The sequence below is a fragment of the Microcaecilia unicolor genome, chromosome 8, assembly GCF_901765095.1.
Source record: "Microcaecilia unicolor chromosome 8, aMicUni1.1, whole genome shotgun sequence".
NCBI lineage: Eukaryota > Metazoa > Chordata > Amphibia > Gymnophiona > Siphonopidae > Microcaecilia > Microcaecilia unicolor.
In genome coordinates this window covers 55,735,159-55,760,252 of record NC_044038.1, presented here as the reverse complement: position 1 = coordinate 55,760,252, position 25,094 = coordinate 55,735,159, and the positions used below count along the sequence as shown (strand labels likewise).

Below are 25,094 nucleotides of genomic sequence, written 5' to 3'. Positions count from 1 at the left end.
TGGGTAGAGAAAGAGGGAAAACAGATGGGAGGATGGCAGAGAAAGAGGGAAAATGGAAGGATGGGGAGAGAAAGAGGGAAAACAGATGGGAGGATGGCAGAGAAAGAGGGAAAATGGAAGGATGGGGAGAGAAAGAGGGAAAACAGATGGCAGGATGGGGAGAAAGAGGGAAAATGGAAGGATGGGGAGAGAAAGAGGGAAAACAGATGGGAGGATGGCAGAGAAAGAGGGAAAATGGAAGGATGGGGAGAGAAAGAGGGAAAACAGATGGGAGGATGGCAGAGAAAGAGGGAAAATGGAAGGATGGGGAGAGAAAGAGGGAAAACAGATGGGAGGATGGCAGAGAAAAGAGGGAAATGGAAGGATGGGGAGAGAAAGAGGGAAAACAGATGGCAGGATGGGGAGAAAGAGGGAAAATGGAAGGATGGGGAGAGAAAGAGGGAAAACAGATGGGAGGATGGCAGAGAAAGAGGGAAAATGGAAGGATGGGGAGAGAAAGAGGGAAAACAGATGGGAGGATGGCAGAGAAAGAGGGAAAACAGATGGGAGGATGGCAGAGAAAGAGGGAAAATGGAAGGATGGGGAGAGAAAGAGGGAAAACAGATGGGAGGATGGCAGAGAAAGAGGGAAAATGGAAGGATGTGGAGAGAGAGGGAAAACAGATGGCAGGATGGCAGAGAAAGAGGGAAAACAGATGGGAGAATGGCAGAGAAAGAAGGGAGATGGATGAAAGGATGCAGAGAAAAAGGGGAGAGTGGAAGGATGTGGAGAGAGAAGGGGCACTGAACAGAAAAGGGTAGAGAGATAGACACTGGTTAGAAGGAGGGAGAGAGACATTAGATGGAAGGATCAGGAGAGAGGGTAGATGGGTGGAAGGATGGGGAGAGAAAGAGGGAAGACGCTGGATGGAAGGGTAGGGAGAAAGAGGTGACACTGGATGGAAGGATGCAGAAAGAAAGAGGGGAGACTATTGGAAGGATGGAGAGAGAGAGGGGAGACACTGGAAGGATGGGGAGAGAAAGAGGAGAGCTGCTGCATGTAAAGGGGGAGTAGTGAAAGATTGGAGAATAAGAGGAAGGGGCATGGGGAGAACAAGGGTGAGAAAAAGATGAAAAGCCATAAGTAGATGAAGGAAATTAAAGAATGGATAGTAAGAATGAATTAAATCTGGACACAGAGAGAGGCAGAAAAATATTGAAGAAAGCAAAGAAAAAGGAGAGAAAAATGACAAATGGCCAGGAAACCCTGGCAGAAGAGTCAAGCGAAAACGAAGGAAAGCAGAATCTAGAGACTGGGAGCAACACAATGAGAAAAAGTAAATGGCCATACAACAAAGGTAAAGAAAATAATTTTATTTTTAATTTAGGATAAAGTAATATGGTGTTAATAAAGTTTCAGAGACCAATACTTCCTTCCTTAGGTCAGGAGAGGATACCGTAACAGCATTATACTGACCTGAGGCAGGAGGTTTTGGCCTCTGAAAGCTCACTGAAAAGGGTGTTAAGGCTATTAAATAAATTGTCTGAAATCTGATGCACTGAAAAGCAGCACTTTACCCTGTGTGACAAATGCATCTGAGTGTGACTACATTTTGCTGGGGGGGGGGGGTGGTAGAGAGAAAATTTTGTGCCCACCCACTTTGGGTTCAGGCCCACCCAAAATTGGCAGTCTGGCTACGCCACTGACGCTTAGGTGGAAATATTTTCCATGCAGATTTTCTAGGTGCCATATATAGAATCTAGCCCCATATGCTTGCCTTTAGCAGTTGGCCATTTTGAAAAGTTACAGCATGAACACTTATTATCATCCATTTGTAGGTGGTAAGGGCTCATGTGCTACTTCTGCATCAACCAGTTAGTGTGCAGTAATGTAGCTGTGCTGATTAATGCAGGAATTCCCACTCTCTGCCCCCAGAGAAGCCCCCTCATTTTTAGTTTGTAGTTAGAATGCACACATTTGGCACCTGCTGCCAGACACCTGCGTGTATCCTGCAATGTGCCATTTTAATTTATTTATTTGAATTTTGCTCGCACCTTTTTCAGTAGTAGCTCAAGGTGAGTTACATTCAGGTACAATGGATATTTCTCTGTCCCAGGAGGGCTCACAATCTAAGTTTGTACCTGAGGCAATGGAGGGTTAAGTGACTTGCCCAAGATCACAAGGAGCAGCAGCAGGATTTGAATGGGCCACCTCTGGATTTCAAGACTGGTGCTCTAACCACTAGGCCACTCCTCCACTTAAGCTGTGTTAGTTTAGTAAAGGGACCCCTGATTAAATGTGCACATTCCTAGATAAAAGATAAAGCAAAAGGAGAGAACTTGGAGTGAAAATGTAAAATCTGGAGGAGGAAGGGAGTGGCCTCGGAGGAAGGATCACACCTTATAATTAGGAAATTCTGCATACAAAATTAAAGGCCCTGTTTACGAAGCAGCGTTATAGACACGTTAATATTTTTAATGAGCGCTAACCATGTACGTGCCTACAATATCCCTATAGGTGCCTACATGGTTAGCGCGCACGCTAAGTGTAGGTGCGCTAAAAACACTAACACACCTTAGTAAACAGGGCCCTAAATTCTGCAATTTTCATTAACCATTTTCCTAGATTGCATTGTAAATTATTACTGAAAGGCAGTGACTACATTATGTTATCTGAGCAAATAAAATCGTCAGAACTGTGCATCATTTTAAAATGCTGTGCACTGAATTCCCACAGGAAAGCTGATGATATCTTACAGCATAATAATAATATCGAAGTTACGAATAGGGTGGAACACAATTATTTCCAATGCCTAGTGGCGACTGGCATCAGATTTCAAATGCAGTGCTAGACAAGCAGCTTCCATACCACATATTTTCATTCGTATATATTCAATAGAAATATGTGGATGTCGTGTTTGATTGTTAGAAGAGCGAGCTGATTTGTCATCAATATCTGACTTGATTTTACATTAAATCAAGAGTTTCCTGAAATATGGGCAATTAAAGCACTTTACAGGTTTTCTAGTTTTCCTAAGTAGAGAGGTGTGGTAGCCATGTTAGTCCACTTTTAAAGGTAATCAATAGAAATCAAACAAAAAAAAAAACATGAAAAAGAAAATAAGATACCTTTTTTATTGGACACTAGTAACAAAGGCCCGTTTCAAATCACAATGAAACGGGCACTAGCAAGGCTCCCCTCCGTCCCTTTGTGTCTCTGTGTGTCGCCGGCCCCCCTGCAGCCTCCGTGCGAATGTGCTGTGACCCTGGCCCTTTTGGCACGCCCCCCAGCGTCCGTGACCGTTCCGTTCCCCCTGATGTGTGTGTTGCCAGTGCACCCCCTTCCACCCCCACCGATGTCATCACTGCCGGTGCTGCCCCCTCTCCGAAGGCCCCCCACCCCACTGACCTGCCGAAGTAACGTGTGGTCCGCCCTCAACGTCATCGCGTTTTGACGCGAGGGCGGAGCAGAGCTACAGTGCAGTACAACGGAGCTGAGAATGTGCTCCGCTCTCAACGTCATAACGTTTGACGCGAGGGCAGGGCACACAGACTGTGATTTTGTGTGGCTTCAGAGCTTCGAACTTACGAACCTGGCTTCAGTGACGTCAGTGCAAATAGAACGTTGAGGGTGAGTTTTATATATATAGAGATAACTTAATACATTTCTTGATTAGCTTTCGAAGGTTGCCCTTCTTCGTCAGATTGGAAATAAGCAAATGTGGTAGATGACAGTATATATAAGTAAAACATCCAAGCATTTCATTCATAGTCTAACAGGGTGGGGGTGGGTAGGAGGTGTGCATGGGAACATCAAAGCATTTCAGAGATAGTCTAACAGGATGGGGGTGGATAGGTGAAAGGAGGGTGATAAACATACCAATACAACTTTATGGTTTATAATGGGCTAGAAAACCCACATAGTTTTTAATTAGTCATTGGTCTCTCAAAATATATTTACAGCTAGATAATTGGATAGCTGCTATGACCCAAAAATCATAAAAGCAAAGGATTATATAGGGCTAGATTCAGTAAACGACACTCAAAAATCAGCGTTCAATGCTATTCTAGAATGGACACTCAAAGATGTGCACCTATTAATAGAATAGCATTGAATGCCAATTTCAGTGCCCAAATTTGGGCACCAGGACTTACGTCTGATGAAACCAGGTGTAATTCCTGGCTCACAATTTGGACTCCCTGGTATTTCATAACACTACACGCAAATATTAGGAATGCCTCTGACCTGCTCATGCACCCATGACTATGACCCTTTTGTGTTGTGTGCTATGGGATTTGAGCACACTTTGTTATAGAATAGCGTGTAGGAAGATATGAGCGCAAATCCAAATTGGTGCCAATTAGAGCCATTTAGCACCCAATTATTGGCTCATTAGCTGATTTACTTAGTTGTACATCTTCGATCGGCACTCAATTTTGGGCGCCATGTATAGAATCGGGCAAGGGTAGACTGACTATTCGAGCAACTGAGCTGTACCCAAGGGCCAAGGGTAGTGGGGGGCCCAGTACTTCCCTCTCATATGATGTGCCTGACATCTCTCTCTCTCCTTCCTTCTTCATGCCACTTGTTGACTGAGATGCCGTTCATACTTTAGCGGCTCTTCAGTGATACATTTGGAGTTTGTCTAGTAGAGTACAAGAAATGTGTACTTCATATTAGGACCCCTGAAGAAGGCAATGTTTTTGCTGAAACACTGCTGTGTTGGGTCAACTGTACATTTTGGAGTACCTATTGTACTCTACTTTTCTTGCTGCTGAGATACTGCATATTATTTTAAACATTTTTGTATTTTATGGAGAAGATTGGGTTTTGTATCCTGAAGTTTATCTGCTAATAAATTGAGCCTGTTTATGACATCCTGACATGTGGAATTTGGCTCCTTCCATTTCTTTTTCTTTACTATCCCTCTCTCCCCTCCATACTCCCCAGGTCCAGGACCTGGATGTTCCCTTTCTCTCCTGCTAACACTCTGTCTGGTGCAATTCTGTAAGAAGAAGAAACTGAGTCCACACAGTGCACTTACTCTCATGAGGCATGATCTGCTGATCTGATGCCAGAACTTCTCTCTGCCGTGGCACACTCCCCTTTCTGATGTAACTTCCTTCTTTCTCAAGAGCGGGCCGCAACAGAGGGACATTCCTGTGTCAGAGCAGAGGATTGACTTCTCTCTGCTGTGGCACCCCCCCCCCCCCCCTTCTAATGTAACTTCCTTCTTCCTCAAGAGCAGGCCGCAGCAGAGGGACATTCCTGTGTCAGTGCAGATATTTGGGCCTCAAGAGAGTAAAGGACTCAAATTTTTCGTCTTATACAATTGCACCAGTCAAGTGTGTTAGTGGGAGATAGAGGGGGCATCCCTGTCCTGGACCTGGGGAGTACAGAGGGGAGAGAGGGACTCGGCTTCTCCTTCTTACTGTGGTGCTTGCAGCACAGGTTGGTGATAGTTGGTTTTTCATAATGCTAATCTCCAAGTCTGGAAGGCGTCCAAAGAATCTGAAGGGCAAGTGACTACACATGCTGTTGCCACCCTCAGGAACAAACTTGGGGCTAGATTTACCAATCAGCATCTCTTAGGGGCCCTTTTACAAAGTCATGGTAGGCTCTACACATGTACACCGTGTGCCAAAATGAGACTACTGCCAAGTTAGCACAACCCCTGGTGGTAATTTCGGAGTTGACATGCGCGCATTTCCACATATTTAATGCTGGTTGCAGACATGGCCCAACAGTGAATATCCAGGCATAATTTTAGCAGCTCCATTCGGCATTAAAAAACAAAACCGACTGCCGCCAGCTGAATATATGTGGAGTTTATCATCATTTTCTTGTAATTGTTTATATATTTTTAAACATTGTCTGACATATATTTAAGTTTATAAACATATTGGACTCTTGATGCAGGCGTCATCTGACAAAACATGTGTCGGGTCATTTGAATTATCACCTTTGAATACTTCAATAAAATATGGGGCCCGATTTTCAGACCGCAGGAGTTAGCCTGGCTAACTCCCATGGTCGGTGCTGGTCCCAGATATTCAATGCTGGGCCATTTCCATTGACCAGCATTGAATATCTGGATTATTTTTGTTTGGTTCAAACTTAACAAGTCAAGCCAATATTTGGTGCTGACCGGTTAAGTTTGAACCAGTCAAAGATATTCCAGGTATTGACATGGGCAAATATGGACGTCAAACTCATGCTGAAAATCAACAGATAGGCTGTTATATTGTGCAATATAACTGGCTTACCACTAACCACAAATTTTCAGCTGGTCATGGCCAGCCACGTCCCGTGGACAGCCAGTCATGGGGCATTTAACCGGCCAAGTGGTGATAAATGCTTTTGAATATCGGGGAATTGTTTGTATTGGAACTCCGGTCTTCTCAATTTTATCCCCTTGGTCATCCCTATTTGTTCTGTGGTCATTAATTTTATGTAACATAGTACATGATGGCAGATAAAGGCCTATATGGTCCATCCAGTCTGCCCAAGATGATAAACTCGTATGTGCTACTTTATATATATACCTGACCTTGATTTGTCCTTGCTATTTTCAGGACACAGACCGTAGAAGTCTGCCCAGCATTAGCTTTGCTTCCCAATTACCGGTGTTTCCACCCAATCTCCGCTGTGCTTCTGTGGTTCCATTCCTTCTGAACAGGATTCCTTTGTGTTTATCCCACGTATTTTTAAATTCCGTTACCGTGTGCATAAGGAATGTATATCACATCCAATTTGCACATGTAAAATCTCTGAATTAGTATACATAAAGTTGCTTATAGTACACATCTTTAATTTTGCCTGTATAAATCAAATTTTATGCTCCGTAATTTTTGAAAGAAACTGCAAAAAGTGACTGGATTGGGAAAACATTTCCAAAATGTATCCAAAAATGAAAACAAATGCTCGTTGCCCAGTGAAATCTGAATTGTTCTGAAGTCCCAATTAATATCCAAATAGTTGTTGGAGGTTTGAGCATTTTATCTTTTATTTGCTGAGCTAGTGAGCTGCTTCTAGAGAACTGGAAGTAGGAGAGATTGGGCCCTTCTGTAGAAAGGACAGTCCACAGCAGGGATAGAAAGTTAAATCTTCATCTGACATGCTAATGGATTTCACAGTAGGCCTGGAAAAACTCTCACCTTCCTTCAATTTATCAAAGGGAGAAGGGGGCGGGGTGGGAAGAGGGTGTGTGCCGTATGCCTGCATTTACTTATAGAGAAATCTTGTTCTGATTATCTTTCTGTTATAGGGTTAGTGGGGGGTCCACAGTGTGCTTTATGTTTCTACTGTACATGTGCATTTTTTGGTGGTTTTTATTCTCTTTCACTGCTCCATCTGTAATAGGGATGTGCATTCATTCATGCACATTTCTTTCATTAGGGCACTTGAAATTTATTCTACACTAAATTCATTTAACATGCACTAACTGACAAATCAGTGCACTTTAAGGGCTTCTTTTACAAAGCCGTACAAGCGATTCCCATGCAGGAAATGAGAGGAAGAATGGGCTTCCTCTCATTTGCCGCACCGAGAATCGGTATCCCGTCTTTGCAAAAGAGGTCCTAAGTCAATTACGTAGTAACATAGTAGATGATGGCAGATAAAGACGTATACGGTCCACCCAGTCTGCCCAACAAGATAAATAAATAATGTGTCATCTGTATAAAGGGCTTCCTTATGTTGCCAGTGATTCAAGTGTACCCCAAACATCTTTGGATTGATCCACAACTTTTGTGCAGAAGGTTCTAGAGTTAAAGCAAACAGCAAGAATAAGTGTGGATACCACTGCCATGCACCCATACCCAGAGAGAACTTTTGTGTCAGGTTGCCAATAATTATTAAATGGGCTTCTGGAGATTTGTAAATTACTTGAATGTCCCTATAGATACTGGGCCAAAGTTTAGATTTCCCAAACCTCAAAAGAGGAACTGCCATTCAACCCTGTTGAATGCTTTTTCAGCATCCGGGGCTAATAATATAGTCAGTTCAGCATTATTCTCATTCACACAGTCAATAATATTAAAGCACCCGATGGACATTATCGAATGCATTTCTTCCTTGAATGAACCCTGATCTCTGTGAATTATAGAGGGGATAGCATTATTAAGATGCCTAGTTATAACTTTGGTCAATATTTTAGTATCCATATTCAACAGAGAAATTGGACAATAAGAACTACATCTTTTTGGGTCTCTCTCACTCTTATGAATAATCATAATTCATTTCAGTATTTATATACCACTTAGACCTAAGTGGTTTACAGTTTCATTTTACAGGTACTGGGTCTGTCCCCAGTGGGCTCACAATCTAAGTAGTACATTTTACTACTGCCTGAGGCAACGGAAGGTTAAGTGACTTGCCCAGGGTCACACAGAGCTGCAGAGGAAATTGAATCTGGTTCCCAGGATCTCAACCCACTGCCGACCATCAGGTAGCAGCAATCGAACCTATTTCTCCAGGTCCACAAACCGCTGCACTAACCATTAAGCCACTCCTCCACACAGAGAAGCTTCATTGGGGAATACTATTGTGATAAAAGTTTCATCACTGCCCCATCATCTTATGAGTCATTCTTGTAACATTTTTAAAGGTTTTAAATGCATATAAAAATAACTGTGCACCATTAAAACTGGTAACATGGCACCAAGCAATTAACTTTGGTGGGTTACAATAGTTTCCATTGCTGAATAGAGATCCACTGCAAAGAGGGTGCACTGTTTCTAAAATGTGTGCATTTCTAATGACATTGCCCCAAAATAAAAATGAAGACTAACCAAAACAAATCAAAAATGCAGCAAACAGCACAGGAAATAAAAGAAACTGAAAAGTTTGAAGCTGCTCATCCCTATCTGTAGGTCACTGACCATAACCAAGATTTTAATACACACTTTTGCTTCTTCCAGTTTTGCTAATGTGGAGGAGCATTTTCGATATATGTCTAAATCTGATTTTGGATGCTTTGCAGGAAACGTCCAAAAATCCAGTAGTGAACATGGCCGTTTTCAAACCAGAAAAACATCCAACTTTTTGTTTCGAAAATGGCCATTTGCTAGATGTTTTTCTGCTCAGTGCATCTATCTATTTGGACCATTTTCAAAAGGCAAAAATATATCCCTGAGAAAAGTGCACAAAAGCAAGCTATTGGGATGTATAGGGAGTCAGCATTCTTAGTAGACAGGCCACACAGACATCCCAGCAGAGCAGTGGGGCACAGCTGTGGACGTCACATAAAAGATGGCAAGTACACATCTCACCCTTAACCCCTTATATTGTATGGGGAGCTCTCCATAACCCACCAAAAACCTATTGTACCCAACTGTACACCACTACAGTAGCCTTTATGGTTGCAGGTGTCACCTATATGTGGGTACAGTAGGTTTTTGGTGGGTTTCGGAAGGCTCACACTTTCCACCACAAGTGTAACAATTAAAATGGGATATGGGCCTGGTTCCCCTTCTCTACAGGACACTGCATCAACCACTAGGCTGCTCCAGGGCAGTGGCGTAACAAGGGGGGGGGGGGGCGGTGGGGGCGGTCCGCCCTGGGTGCACGCTGCTGGGGGGGTGCCGCGCGCCGGTCAGGGTCATTAGTTTCCATGCTCCCTCTGCCCCGGAACAGGAAGTAACCTGTTCCGGGGCAGAGGGAGCATGGAAACGAACGACGCTGACCGGCGCGCGGCACCCCCCCAGCGGCGTGCACCCGGGGGTGAGGGGGTTCTTTCACCGGGGTGGGGGGGTGTCCTTTTGCCGGGGGGGGGGGGGGGGTCGCGCTGCACCTGGGGGGGCGGGGCGCATCTGCGATCCGCCCTGGGTGTCAGCGCCCCTAGGAACGCCACTGCTCCAGGGACCTGCTTGCTGCTCTAATAGTGGCCATAACATCTGAAACTGTCAAAGAGGCAGATATGTACTGTTCCTTTCACATCTTTGGGAGTGGGAGGGGATCAGTGACCACTGGACGAGTAATCTTTCCAGTGGTCATCTGGTTATTTAGGGCACCTTTTTGTGACTATTGGGCTCATTTTCGAAAGAGAAGGACACCCATCATAAATCGGAAGATGGACGTCCTTCTCCCAGGGTCATCCAAATCGGCATAATCGAAAGCCGATTTTGGACGTCCCCAACTGCTTTCCATCGCAGGGATGGCCAAAGTTCAAGGGAGCATATCAGAGCCGTAGCGAAGGCGGGACTTGGGCATGTCTTGGTCGTAAGAAAAACACGACCAGGTAAAGTCGTCCATGTGTTCGTCAGGGACGTCCTTGTTTCTTTCGATTATGGGTCAAGGACGTCCCTGACGAACACATGGACAACTTTACCTGGTCGTGTTTTTCTTAAGACCAAGGCACAAAAAGGTGCCCGAAATGACCAGATGACCACCGAAGAGAATTGGGGATGACCTCCCCTTACTCCCCCAGTGGTCACTAACCCCCTCCCACCCTCAAAAAATATCTTTAAAAATATTGATTGCCAGCCTCTATGTCAGCCTCAGATGTCATACTCAGGTCCCTGGAGCAGTTTTAGTTGGTGCAGTGCACTTCAGGCAGCCAAACCCAGGCCCATCCCTCCCTCCCTGTTGCACTTGTGGTGGTAAATGTGAGCCCTCTAAAACCTACCACAAACCCACTGTACCCACATCTAGGTGCCCCTTCACTCGTAAGGTCTATGGTAGTGGTGTATAGTTGTCAGAAACGACCAAGTCTAGAGGACTAAATCTAGGGACGACCAAATTTAAGGATTTGGACGTCCCTGACGGTATGCGAGGATGTCCATATCAAAATATGGATGTCCCTTTCGAAAATGTCCCTTTTAGTCATTATTAAAACAGGTCTAGCCCTTGACCATCTAGCTTTCACCCTGGACGTTTTTCTGGGAACGCCCAAATCCCACCCTCAACATGCCCCCTTATGATTTGGATGCACTGCATACGAACTGCATAGAAAACCGTCTTAAAAATGGATTTCAAAAATAACGATTTGTATATTTTGGCATTCAAAAAAAAAGTCCATCTGCCACTTTTGGATGTTTTTCTGTTTCAAAAATGAGCCTTTAAATATTTGTCATGAACTGTGTCATAACTGCATTAAAACTAGGGCTGCATGTCAATTAAAATTTCAATCATGATTAATTGTTTGAGTAAAGGTATGTTCCCACGTGGCAATCCCTGTGAAGCCCATTCAAAGTGAATGGGCTTTGTCGGCATTACCACACTGGGGACCACTAGTGTGATTTGATATACTAGGCCCTTAATTTTTCCCACTGCAACTCCTTGTGACTCTGGGCTAGTCACTTAACCCTCCAATGACCTACAGTCACAAAGAGCTGAAGTGGAAAAAAATACATCACACCAGTGCTAATAATATTTTGGAGACTAGCTGGGATTCCAAAAAGCACCACAGTAGAACCAACAAGAGAACCCAGTATTACAATGCAAAACACTTACTATAAACCTTTTCTTTAAAAAAACATGAGGAAAAGCCCTCAAGTACTCAAACTCCTACTCATTTTTCGGCATCTTTCACTGGGTTAGTGATTATTATCATCAGTAAGAAAACCTCATGTATACTTTTGTTTTTAATCTTTTTATTTATTTTAATAAAATTCTGGTGTTTACTTAGGGTCCTTTTACAAAGCCGTGGTAAAAAATGGTCTGCGGAAGTGTGGGTTCATCTTTTCGGTGTGCACTGGGCCACTTTTTACCGTGGCTGGGGAAAAGGCCATTTTTTAATGGGCCGGGAAATGGGCATGCGCAAAAATTAAAACTATTGCATGCCTATTTATGGCCTGAGCCCTTACCGCCAGCTACTGACATAGCGGTAAAGGTTCACATGCTACCTACATGGTAACCATGCAGTGCATGCCAACATGGCCACGCTGCCGATTACCACCAGGAATGCCCCCCCCCCCCCCCCCCCCCCGTGGTAGAAAATAGAAAAATATTTTCTATTGTGGGACTTGGTGTGCGCCAAACTCAAAATTACTGCTGGGCACATGAGCTACCCCAGCAGTAGTGCTGATTTGGCGTGCACTACCCATGCATTAGTCCTCCCGCAGCTTTGTATAAGGGGCCCCTCAGGTATTTCTTTTAAATAAAAAAAATCTGGGTTCTCTTGCTGGTTCTACTGTGAAAAAAAATACATCAAATACCTTTAATCGCTTGATTAATTGCACAATTAATCACAATTACAAATTTTAATTGAAATGCAGCCCTAAAAAATTAAACAATAAAAAGCAATGAAAGGATAAGAAATACAAATTGAAAAATTACAAATTAAAGAATCTAAAACAGTATACAGAATAGCTATAAACAGCCTTACAGTTTTCACAGCCTACTTCAGAAAAACAAGCCTATAAAAAAGCCTATTGTGGAAAAAAATATCAATCAAAAAACAACAAAATAATCATACATTTCCAATAGATAGTTTTATGAGGCTCAAAAAATCATGTCCCCACACAAATATATCCTCTTCTCCCATTAGGAAATACTATTACAGTAAAAGTTTAATTATTGCTCCACCATCATATGAGTCCTTCTTTTTTAAATTTTAAAGATTTTAGATTCATATACAAATATCTGTGCAATGCCATCACCAAAATTGGAATAGTTTGCTGTATGGAAAACTTATGGGTCATGTATTTGATACACAGCCTTTCTGTTGTACGACCAAAACAGTTTACATATTACATACAGGTACTTTTTATATCCCTGGAGGGTTCACATGGGGTAATGAAGAGCAGTTGCAAGGAGCCACAGTGGGAACTGAACCTGTCTACTGCTCTAACCATTAGGCTACTTCTCCAATGTTTATGGATAATTTATGAAAGGGGACTGTCCTAATCTAGCCTACTATAGGTTCCAGGACTGCCCTGGCTCTACCCTGGCATTATCTGCATATCCAGATAATGCTTCTGAATATCCTAGTCAGCAGCACTTATCTGGATAGCAAGTGCTGTTATTCAGACACCTGCTTTTGAATATTGACCCCTAATGTCTCTCTGAGGAATGAAGACTTGGAATATTCCATTGCAGTGCATTCTGGGATTCTGCTTTTCTTAACAAAACAGACAGAAATGAGTGACTATTCCAGGTGTGAATGTGGCTGCATTTCCTCTATTGTCGTTCTTAATCCTGATAATTCTTTTCTTGTTCTTTGCCTTCCACAGCCTGTAGCTGTAACCTCCATGCCCGGAGATGCCGCTTTAACATGGAACTCTATAAACTGTCTGGCAGGAAGAGTGGTGGTGTTTGCCTGAACTGTCGACACAACACAGCAGGCCGGCACTGCCATTACTGCAAAGAGGGCTTTTATCGAGATATGACCAAGGCTATCACAGACCGCAAAGCCTGCAAAGGTAAGTCGCACAGGTTTGCCTTCAGCTTTCTTCATTGCAGCTAGTTGATTCTGAGGAGCTGAATCAGTTTGATATGAACCCGCTAAAGACACTGGTGCCAGACGCCAAATTACTCAGTTCCAAGATGGAGACTTTTTGGCCAGTTCTGGTTTTGAGCTTGTGTCCCAGAGCAGCATATATATATGTAGTCCTTGATCCTAGCTATTAAAATCAATGCTGAGGTGCAGGTCTTTTGATGCATCAGGATAGGACGGTCAGAAAGAATCCAGAACTGGCCTAAAATTTCCCTCCTTGAACTGGATAGTTTGGAAGCTCTGCACTGATTAGAAACCTATATCAGACTGCTCTATAGATACACAAAATGGATCTTCCCAACAGCAGGTGGAGCCTTCTCTTTAGACAGTCAGGGCTGATGCATCCTAGACAAAGCTTCACCCTTACCTCTTCTCCCTATTAGCTTTCAACCCTCTAGACTTCTCACCTCCATTTTCAAAAATTAAATTCCACAGGCATATTCACCTCAAAATCACCCTTTCAATGATCTCGTAGTAACATAAGTGGGCCTCGTACTTTTAAGCCGTAAATTTTGTAATGCACATAATGGAGTGGAGGAGTGGCCTAGTGGTTAGAGTAAATCTCACTGCTGCTCCTTGTGATCTTCGGCATGTCACTTAACCCTCCACTGACTCAGGTACAAAATTAGATTTTGAGCCCTCTAGGAACATGGAAATACTCAGTGTACCTGAATATAACTCATCTTGAGCTACTACTGAAAAAGGTGTGCTCAAAATCCAAATAAATAAAGAAAAATGTTGCCTAGACATACACACCACTTAAACGCATCAGAGGTGCCAATAATTGGTAGTTCTGTGTGAATCTGCATTAGGTCCTATTCTATAAGATAACACCCAAGGGGTCCTTTTACAAAGCCACAGTAAAAAGTGGCCTGCAATAGTGTGGGCATGTCTTTTAGGCGCACGCTGGGCCACTTTTACTACTGAGAAATAGACCGGGAAAATGGGCATGCACAAAAATTAAAACTAGTGTGCACCACTTTATGGCCTGAGACCTTGACTTAGTGGTAAGGGCTGATGCGCTACCCGTGCAGTAACCATGCAGCGTGCGCCAACATGGCTGCACTGCTGATTAACCAGGAACGCCCCCACAGTAGAAAATAGAAAAATATTTTCTACCGCGGGATTCAGCGCATGCCAAACTCGAAATTACCATCGGTCGCTTGCGCTACCCTGGTGGTAGTGCTGAATTGGTGCTTGCTACCCGCTCATTAGCCCTCCCGTGGCTTTGCTAAAGGGCCCCTAAGTGCTTTAGCGCATAACTGCAGGGGGATGGACATGTCTCCAAATGACACCCAGAACTCATAGATAATATTTATTTATTTATTTGTTTGTTGCATTTGTATCCCACATTTTCCCACCTATTTGCAGGCTCAATGTGGTTTACATTGTTCCATCATGGCGATCGCCATTTCCGGAGTGAGAGATACAAGTGATACTACATTAAAGATCTTGATTGGCATAGTAGATTAAGCAGTCAAGTATAAAGAATTCATATTCAGAATGAGAGATAAAGTGGTATTGCGTTAAAGTTCATTCGTGGTAGAGTAGACATTGGTAGTCGAGTATAGAGAGTTAGGTTTTATCCAGTTCTGACTTGAGTTTCGTTGTATGGTATTAGGATGGATCATTGTGGTATGCCTTGTTGAACAGGCTGGTCTTCAGTAATCTCCGAAAGTTAGTTAGGTCGCACATTTTATTCACGGCGAGTGGTAATGCATTCCATAGCTGCGTGCTTATGTAGGAGAAGCTGGACGCATATGTTAATTTATATTTTAGTCCTTTGCAGCTGGGGTAGTGGAGGTTCAGGAATGTGCATGCTGATCTTTTAGTGTTCCTGGGTGGTAAGTCTATGAGGTCTGACATGTAGACCGGAGCCTCACCGTAAATGATTTTATGAACCAGAGTGCAGATTGCGAATATAATACGTTCTTTAAGTGGGAGCCAGTGTAGTTTTTCTCTTAGGGGTTTGGCACTTTCGTATTTCGTTTTTCCAAATATGAGTCTGGCTGCTGTGTTTTGGGCTGTTTCGAGCTTCTTAATGATTTGTTCTTTACATCCGGCATAGATTGCATTGCAGTAATCTAGGTGACTTAGCACCAGTTACACATACCGCTTGTGGGGGGGGGGGGGGGGGGGGGGGTGGGGGGGGGGGAGTTACTGAGCTGCGGCAGCATTTTTACCTGACAGCAGAAATCAGCTGGCAGTAAATGCTGAGACACTCAATTAAATATAATGGGCATCTCGGCATTTACCACTAGCTGATCTGTACCGTGAGCTAAAAAGCTACCGTGGCTTAGTAAAAGACCCCCTTGGAGTATGTAGGTGTGCACTTTGCCCATACCACTGATATGGTGTAAATGGTCACACCTTAACAGAGGCACACCCGTGCTGATTTACGTTAGTATTTTATAATGGCATCTTAGAATTGGCAACCAGTGCATGCCATCAGCACATCTAAATGGAGGTGCCAATGTATAGAATTGGTTCTAATATGAATATGTATCAGAAATCCATCCAGAGGGACTGATGAATGTATCATCTATAGTTATGGGAGCAAACAGCAAAAAATGGAGATTTACATGTGCACAGTTATAAATAAAACTAAACCCAGACTGCATTGCTTGAGGGTCGGCTGGCTGTGGAAGCACAGAACGGAAAAGTACCTACTCAAAGTTACTTAATCTTCATAAATCTCACTTTACCCTACAGTAATTAAATAATAGCAATATTTTTATTCCCCCCCTTTCCTCTTAACTGACTTTATGTAAGCCACACACCGATTCTGCTTCCAGGACACTCCAGAGGTGTCTACATATCTGTTGCTGAAGTTGAGTGATTTGTAAAATTGTCACTAAGCCAGATGGGTGCTACTGGTATAATCAAGCCATTAGGTAACATTACTACAGACTGCTAATAACTGTATTGGTGTTGGTGAACAAAGGATTATTTGTGGGCTGCGATACTTCTAATTGAACCAACAGGAACTTCGATGACCACACAAGTCTCTTGTTTAGAAGAAAGTATTACAGCTCCACTTGATACATGAAAGCAAATGTATTTTTAGGCCCTTTCCCCTTCTTCATCCACATGTACACTCCAGTTAAGGGAAGTCCATTCTTCATGACCTTTTGGTGCAAAAGAAGGTGCTAATTTCTCAGTTGTCCCCCATCTCCTTGATCTTCAAACACATTGGCATCCTCTGTAGATGGAAAATGCCATAAAACACCAAATTATTATTACTGCGCTTTAGTCCAAGAGTACAGCACATCTCTGATGCCTCCCCCCCCCCCCCCCCAGCAGCGAGGTGGATTTATGAGCCTTTTGTTCCCAGCCACAGCTGCTTTCTCCATCTCTTAAGTGCAAGAAAGCTGATGTCCCATCATGAATTACTTGGGAAATGAAACTTGCAGGTAAAGGCCACAGGCCCTCGCTTATGGCCTCTCTTTGAAGTTTTACTGGTCAGCCTGAGCAGCTTTCAAAGTCACAAGGGGGAAAAGAAAAAGAATCCTTTTCAGAGTTAGACATGCAATAATTGAAGTAATAAAGGGGAAAGGGAATGGGACTTTGGTCCTGGGGAACTGAGGAACTGAGTTCAATTCCCACTTCAGGCACAGGCAGCTCCTTGTGACTCTGGGCAAGTCACTTAACCCTCCATTGCCCCATGTAAGCCGCATTGAGCCTGCCATGAGTGGGAAAGTGCGGGGTACAAATGTAACAAAAAAAAAAAACTTGATATACTGCCTTTCTGTGGTTTTTTGCAACTACACTCAAAGCGGTTTACAAATTATATACAGGTATTTATATCTGGGACAATGGAGGGTTAAGTGACTTACCCAGAAACAGAGACACAAGGAGCTGCAGTGGGAATTGAACCCAGTTCCCCAGAATCAAAGTCTGCTGCACTAAACACTAGGCTACTCCTTAAAAGACACTCAAGATTAATTTTTCATTCTGCTTCCCTTGTTAATCCCTTTTTAAGACAAAATTTCACTTCCCCATCCTCCTCATTAACCTCCCCCTGCTCCACCATAACAGACTCTTTGAGTCCTATCTCATCCCCCCCCCCCCCCCCCCCACCACCTCCAATGTGATTTGGTCAATCCTGGGCCATGATCGGGCTTTGCCAGGATACAGAATGAGATCCCCAAGCTTCTGCTGCTTCCAAAATTTGATCTTTGCTTGACCGAGTACTGTGACCATACTGCCAGCATGCATTTGTTAAACTGTTTGGTCCTTTGCCATATGCAGTTTGTCCAGGAAGAACTGACGCCTGTGTTAAATAGATCAGTGCAAATTTGGTTTCCATTAAACTTTGAACACTGCCCAGTGATTTCAAACGATTGACTTTTGTATTTCAGATTTACTACTCAAACTGCTAGTGGGCATCAGCTTACGGAAAAGCAGTTCAGCCCAGTCAACAATTATCTAAATCCTACAATAGTGAGAGACCAGGAGAGTGAATTTTGGCATTAATATTATGGAGTAGTGGCACTGAAACTGGTCCTCGTGCTGCCTTCAATGTATTTATTTATTTATAGTACATTTCTACCCCACATTTTCCCACACATGCAGGCACAATGTGGCTTACATAGGATTAAGTAAAATAACAATACAGTAAGAGTTATGGTAAGAGACAATTAGGCAAGGAAGGGGAAGGGGGCATACCAGTGGGACAATTAATCGGTAAGAGTATAGGGGGAGTAGGCCAATCCAAATAGGTGAATCTTCAGCAGCTTCTTGAACAGTTGGTGATCCATTTGTAGTTTTAAGTATTTCAGCAAAACATTCCAAGTCTTGGCACTGGAGTAGTGGAAAGACGAAGTGAAGATCGACTTGTATTTGACGCCTTTACAATTTGGGAAGTGCAGGTTGAGATATGAACGCGAGGTGACTACTGCGTTTCTGGGTGGGAGGTCAATAAGGCGAAGCATGTACTCCGGAGCTTGCCCGTAAATGTTTTTATGAGTTAGTGAGCAAATTTTGAAAAAGATACGTTCCCTCACGGGCAGCCAGTGGAGAAGGAAGTGCAGAGGTTGAGCATGTTCAAAACTTGATTTTCCCAGGATTAATCTCGCCGCAGTGTTTTGTGCAGTCTGGAACTTTTTCAAAAGATATTCATGGCAACCTGCATAGATCCCGCTGCAGTAATCATTATAGAAATCGTTAACTCCTGACCTGTGTTCTCTACAAGAGCACACAAACCTAGCAATTGTGCACACAACATTTTTGCTGGCTTTCTTTATGGTGAACATAGGCTTATACTGCACACATCGAGCTGAGGCTGAAGACTTCGCACAAACCTCAGATTCTATATATGATGCCGATCCATAAACTAATCTAATAAATAATTGATAGTTAATTGACACTATTTTGGAATTGGGTACTCATTTTGCTACTCGCAATCCTATACAATGTGCACTAAAATCCCATAGACAAACAAAACAGGAATGGAAGTCACCAAAGTAAAAATGTTGAAGAATGTCTATGAAAGTCAGTAGATACAAAATGATGTCCAAAAGATTTATTCATCCACAGTTGATAATGCAACTAGAAATATAACCCAACACAGGCCGTGTTTCGGCATGCAAACTTTCCTCAGGGGTCCTATATTTATAGTGCAAATGAACAAAGGATGTATCAACTGAAAACTGGACAATCTTAAATACCAGCTGAGCCATAGAGAAGCAGCACCTTGCTCATCCAGCATAACTGGGAATAAACACTTTGCATTTTGGTGACTTCCACTCCTGTTTTCTTTGTCTACTGATTTCTGTGGAAGATTTATTGTATGTCCACACAACCAGTGTCAGAAACTCAAAGTGCTGAGGCACAAATAATATCTCTAGTTTCAAAGTCAAACAAAACCATAACTGAAGCATAGGCCTCTTAGCAGCAAAATTAAACACAGTTCTAATCAAGAGTCTTCCTTTCTTTTCTACTAACTCGGGTTACAGCTTAACTCCTAAGAAAGGGTACTTTATGCTCATTAGACCACACCACACAGGGCAAGGTTTCAAAACAGGCTCACCCTTAGTACTGGTTGGTTCTTAGCTTCCATGGCTTAAGTCCTGAAGCCTCCCAAGAGATCCCACCTCCCATTCTTCTGGCTTAATTTCATTTGGAGACCTACCCCCACCCTGAAATCTCAGCCCAGGACCTTCTTCTGGCATGCAGGTTCTCTAGCCCTGGATGTTAGCTGTCAATTCCTCCTGCTGTCTTCCTTCTCTAGATCAGGCGTGGCTCCTAGGCTTCCAGAGCCTAACTGATTGGTTTAGCCTTTCTGAAACTGGATTGGAGGATAGACTATGCACTTCAACTTCCAGGATTATTGGGCACTCTGCTCCCTCCCAGGTCAAACTATCAGTTTCCTGAGGTTGTACCGCAACTTCCTCTCCCCCAAGGACCACAGCAACTTCTCTCCCAATCCTGGCTGCTGCTTGGAATTTCTGGCAATTGCCTCTTTATCAGGTAAGAGTGTTAATTTCCCCTTTCTAGTGTCTGGTCCTGTTCCTATGATAACATATTGTCCTTCCCTTTATTCTTTCCCCTGCTCACAAAGTCTCATCTGAACCTATTGAGTGTTACAATCCCCCCACTTCATGAAGCCAGTCCAGGTTTTTTCTCTATTATCCTAGAGTTCCAAACCCATCTTAGAGCTTCCCTGGGGATAAACCTGTAGCCTTCGAGAGCAGGATGCACTGAAAGGGAAGCGACGCGAGAGGAGATGAACCTGTCTGCATGCCTCAGTGAGCACTGCTGCGCTGCCTTCACTTCCGGTTTGCTGCGACTTGGAGAGGGGAGGGCAGGGGAGGGCAGGGGAGGGAGGCAACATGCTGGACATGGAGGGGAGGGCAGGGGAGGGAGAGAGAGAATTACTGGATATGGAGGGGAGGGCAGGAGAGAGAGGAGAATCGCGACTATCGGGTAAAAGATTTTGGAGCGCGAGAGCAGGAACAGAAGGGAGCGGGGCAAGTGAGCCGGACCTCAGGAAAAAGGGGCCGGTACATCGTACCGGCGTGTACCGGCACAAAAAATAGCACTGCATGTATCCCTCATTGATAAGTCTCTGACTCTAAAGTTTAGCAATTTCATTAAAGCAATATGTATTTTCACATATCACAAACTCTTCCTATCCAAGGAGAATGTTTATATAAAAACAAACACACAAAAAAAAAGCAATCAGATTTTCACTTACCAGCTCTCAACACTATCCAGCTTATTTTCGAAAGTGATCGCCGGCCATTTCCCGACAAAAATCGGGAGATGGCCGGCGATTTCGGAAAAGCGGCGAAATCGGTATAATGGAAAGCGGCATTTTTGACAGCATCGCTGCTTTCCTGTTGCTTTGCCGGTGAAAGTTCAAGGGGGCGTGTCAGTGGATTAGCAAAGGCAGGACATGGGCGGGCATGGGCGTGGCTACCAGATGGCCGGCTTTCGCCGATAATGGAAAAAAAAAGCGGACTTAAGCAGTATTTCGCCGGCTTTACTTGGTCCTTTTATTTTCACGACCAAGCCTCAAAAAGGTGCCCCTACTGACCAAATGACCACTGGAGGGAATCGGGGATGACCTCCCCATACTCCCCCAGTGGTCACCAACCCCCTTCCAAACTAAAAAAATAAAACTAAAAAACCTTTTTTGCCAGCCTATATGCCAGCCTCAAATGCCGTACCCACCTCCATGACAGCAGAATGTGTTGTATCCTCCGACAGCCTTTCCCTGGTTGCAATGTGGCTCTTGGGTGAGTGTGACACCTTTTCTGTTAGGTGCCCTGCAGAGTCACATTACCAAAATGTAGAACAGGAAAAGTTCTCTACGATGACGAATCACAGAAGGCAAAAGTAGAGACTAATAGACGATTCACCACAGAAAATGCTGTTTAGTGCTATGTGATTAGTGAGCTGACAACACACATACAAGTAGGACTCCTCATTTTGCATTCACTACTTGGTGTATTTATTGACCCCTGATGCAGACGCTTTTTTAGCGTCGAAACACGGCCTGTGTCGGGTCGTTATCTTTGATATAATAAAGACTGTTGGACTCACGTCTCCAGTGGTGAATCGTCTATTATTCTCTACTTTTGCCTTCTGTGAGTCACATTACCAATGCATTGTGTTGGGTGTAGGGTACTGGGCTGTACTCCCATGGTGCTTTTCCCCCCTGCCAACCAGGTCAGAGTGTGCCCTGTTTTGTTTCCTGTTGTAGTCCATGCGGTAGTGGCCATTTTTGTAAGCCAGTTTTAGTTCCCTTTCCTGTGTTACCCACGTTAGAGAACGTAGTTCTTACCTTGCATGGTGCTGAAAGAGGGCATTGTACACCATTGTGCCAGCTCTGACCTACTGCTAATCTTAGTACCAGGGGACTCTTTGCCAGTGGGGCACAACCTCTGATCTGCAGTTAACTGTGAGGTAAACGGCTTATTTCAAGAAAGGACTTTTTCAGAGAGATTAGTCTTCAGGTGTGAACTGGTGTGCCAAAGTTATACAGCAGCAATAAGTCCTAGAGGTTGTATGCAGGTCCCTGGAGCAATTTTAGTGGGTGCAGTACATTTGTGGGTAGTGGGTTTGGGGGGGGGGGGGGGGCGTTTGGGGGGCTCAGCTCCTAAAGTAAGGGGGCTATGCACGAGGGAGCTTTTCTGAAGTCCACTGCAGTGACCCCTAGGGTGGCTGGTTGGTGTCCTGGCATGTCAGGGGGGCCAGTGCACTAAAACTGCTGGCTCCTCCCACGGCCAAATGCCTTGAATTTGGCCGGGGTTTGAGATGGCCGACATAACTTTCCATTATCGCTAAAAAACGAAGCCGGCCATCTCAAACCCCGGCCAAATCCAAGGTATTTGGCTGGCCGGAACTGTATTGTCGAAACAAAAGATGGCCGGCCATCTTTTTTGAAAATACGGGTCTGCCCAGCTGTTTGCGGCGCCGTCAAAATACATTGCCGGCCATGTATTTCTCTGGCGTTGTTTGATTTATGCCCCTCTTGTCAGCTAAACTTCCTGTTGAAACTATTTTTATTTATTTTTGTTACATTTGTACCCTGTGCTTTCCCACTCATAGCAGGCTCAATGCAGCTTACATATTATATACAGCTACTTATTTGTACCTGGGGCAATGAAGGGTTAAGTGACTTGCCCAGAGTCACAAGGAGCTGCCCTCTGCCTGAAGTGAGATTGAACTCAGTTCCTCAGTTTCCCAGGACCAAAGTCCACCACCCTAACCACTAGGCCACTCCTCCACTCCACTCCTCAACTACTTACTGTTGAACCATCAGCAATGAAATGGCTTTTAGCTGTAGATATCCCAGGTTACCTGATAATTATGCACACATCATTGCATTCATGCCCTCCTCTTGGTGTACATGCTCAGAAAAAAAACAAAAAACTTTGAACCACTTACAGATTTTAACAATTACACTATTTATTTTTTATTTCTCCCCAGTGTCACTTGCACACCTCCCTCCAAACCTGTTCTCTTTAATTTGAATGTTGTTCAAGCTCACCCTGAATGAGGAGTTCTTCCCACACCAAAGACATATATAGCACTGGTTGTATTCTTTCAAGCAACTTCAGCAGAGCCTGCCTGCCTCAGTGAGCACTGCTGCGCTGCCTTCACTTCCGGTTCACCGTGAAGTGAAGAGGGGAGGGCAGGGGAGAGAGGAGAATCACAACTTCAGGTAAAAGATTTGCAAGTGAGCGGACCTCAGGAAAAAGATGCCAGTACCAGCACAAAAAAAGCACTGGTTAAAATATTCTGTATTGTGATGCTCTGCCTGTCGTAAGTACATAAGCATCGCCATGCTGGAACAGACCAAGGGTCCATCGAGCCCAGCACCCTGTGGTCTGTCCCCAGCATGGTGATGCTTATGTACTTATGTACTTACGACAGGCAGAGCATTACAATACAGAAATAAGAGAAAGAAAGTTGTTAGAGTGTACACTGGAGTCGTCGTTGTCATCGCGCAACTGTAAGACTTTAACACTGGCTGAACGAATAGAAGTTCTTAAAAAATTAGAAAACAAACAAAGTCAAGCATCTATTGCTAAAGAATATGGTGTCAATCCCAGTCAAATTTCACGTATCTTGAAGCAGAAAGATCAGCTTCTGGAAAACTGGCAAAACAATACAAATCCACACAGGAAACGTAAACGGGTGGGAAATGCTGAGGATGTAGAAGATGCTCTTCTTCGGTGGTTTTCTCAAGTCAGGAGCAGAGAGTTTTCCGTCAGTGGTCCACTGCTTATGGAGAAAACTAATCAGCTAGCTGAAAGTCTGGACTAACTGAATTCAAAGCCACTGTTGGATGGTTGGAAAGATGGAAGGAGAGGAACAACATAAAAATTCAAGAAACAGAATGGTGAAAACAAGACGCTTATGACTTTGGTGCTGAAATTGGGTTGTTTCAGTCTTCTTACCATCTTGACGAGTTTGCACTTCGTGACATTTTCAATGCTGATGAAAACGGTCTCTACTGGCGAGTGATTCCTGATGGAACACTTGCATTCAAACAAGCCGAAACTACAGGAAGTAAAACATCGAAGGACCGACTGACGATCCTCCTTTGCTGCAATATGGATGGAGTGAGAAGTTGGAACCACTCGTCATTGGAAAGAGCAAACAACCCGTTGCTTCAAGAATGTTAAGCGACTTCCTGTGTCATATGAGGCTAACGCAAATTCATGGATGACTGGGGAAATTTGGAAGCAGTGGCTAAAGAAGTTAGATACTAGAATGCAGTGTCACGATCTCAGGTTCAAAACATACAGTCACTAGAACGTGAACCCTTAGGCTACTGTCGAGGAGCGGCAGCAGCAGGCAGAAACCTCCAGCCGGGACTGGGCAAACAGCAAGGCTGGAGCTGGAATCTTGGAATGGATTTGGCCAGAATGACAGGACTGGAACTGCGGCTGTAGGCAGACATGCTGGAACCACAGGACTGGGATAACAGGAGGCAAACAGGACTGGAGCAGCTCTGGGTTTCACCCGTTCTGACCGCCGTTCCCCAGAGGTTGAGCCCCTAGGTGTGGGCTGCCTGCAGGACTTACAGGATGAAGCTGGACTGGATCAGGATTCAAAGACAGACTAGGCAGACAGGGCGTGCATAAAGGCTTGGCAGAAGCAGGGTTCAGGATATACATACAAGCTTGGCAGAAGCAGGGGTTTAGGATATACATACAAGCTTGGCAGGAGCAGGGTTCAGGATATACACACAAGCTGGGCAGAAGCAGGGTTCAGGATATACACACAAGCTGAGCAGAAGCAGGATTCAAGATATACACACAAGTTGGGCAGAAGGTTCAGGATATACATACAAGCTGGGTAGAAGCAGGGTTCAGGATATACATACAGCTTGGCAGAAGCAGGGTTCAAGATATACATACAAGCTTGGCAGAAGCAGGGGTTAGGATATACATACAAGCTTGGCAGAAGCAGGGGTTCAAAACAGAGGGAAGAAAGCTGAAAGCAGACAGGGTAGAACAAGAGCAGACCACCTGCACAGCAGAGAGCTAATTAGGGACAATGCTGGCTACTGCAGACACTCAGAATGACAGACCAGAGCTCCACACACAGGCAACAGAACCAAGACTGAAGGCTGACAAGCCGCCACAAACAGGGACAGTAGGCACAGACACAAGAACCAAGGCTGCAGCCACAAACAGGAACACAGACAGTAAACAAG

At 44.1% G+C, this 25,094-nt stretch overlaps 1 protein-coding gene across 2 annotated transcripts in view; it reads left to right on the top strand.

Moving 5' to 3' along the window:
• Window positions 1-25,094, top strand: part of NTN3 (netrin 3) — a 273,099-nt gene that overhangs the window by 154,378 nt on the left and 93,627 nt on the right. For both annotated transcript variants that reach the window (XM_030213328.1, XM_030213327.1), the window contains exon 3: window positions 13,155-13,343. In XM_030213328.1, the coding sequence (XP_030069188.1) occupies window positions 13,155-13,343 (189 nt within the window). The remainder of the gene's footprint in view (window positions 1-13,154; window positions 13,344-25,094) is intronic.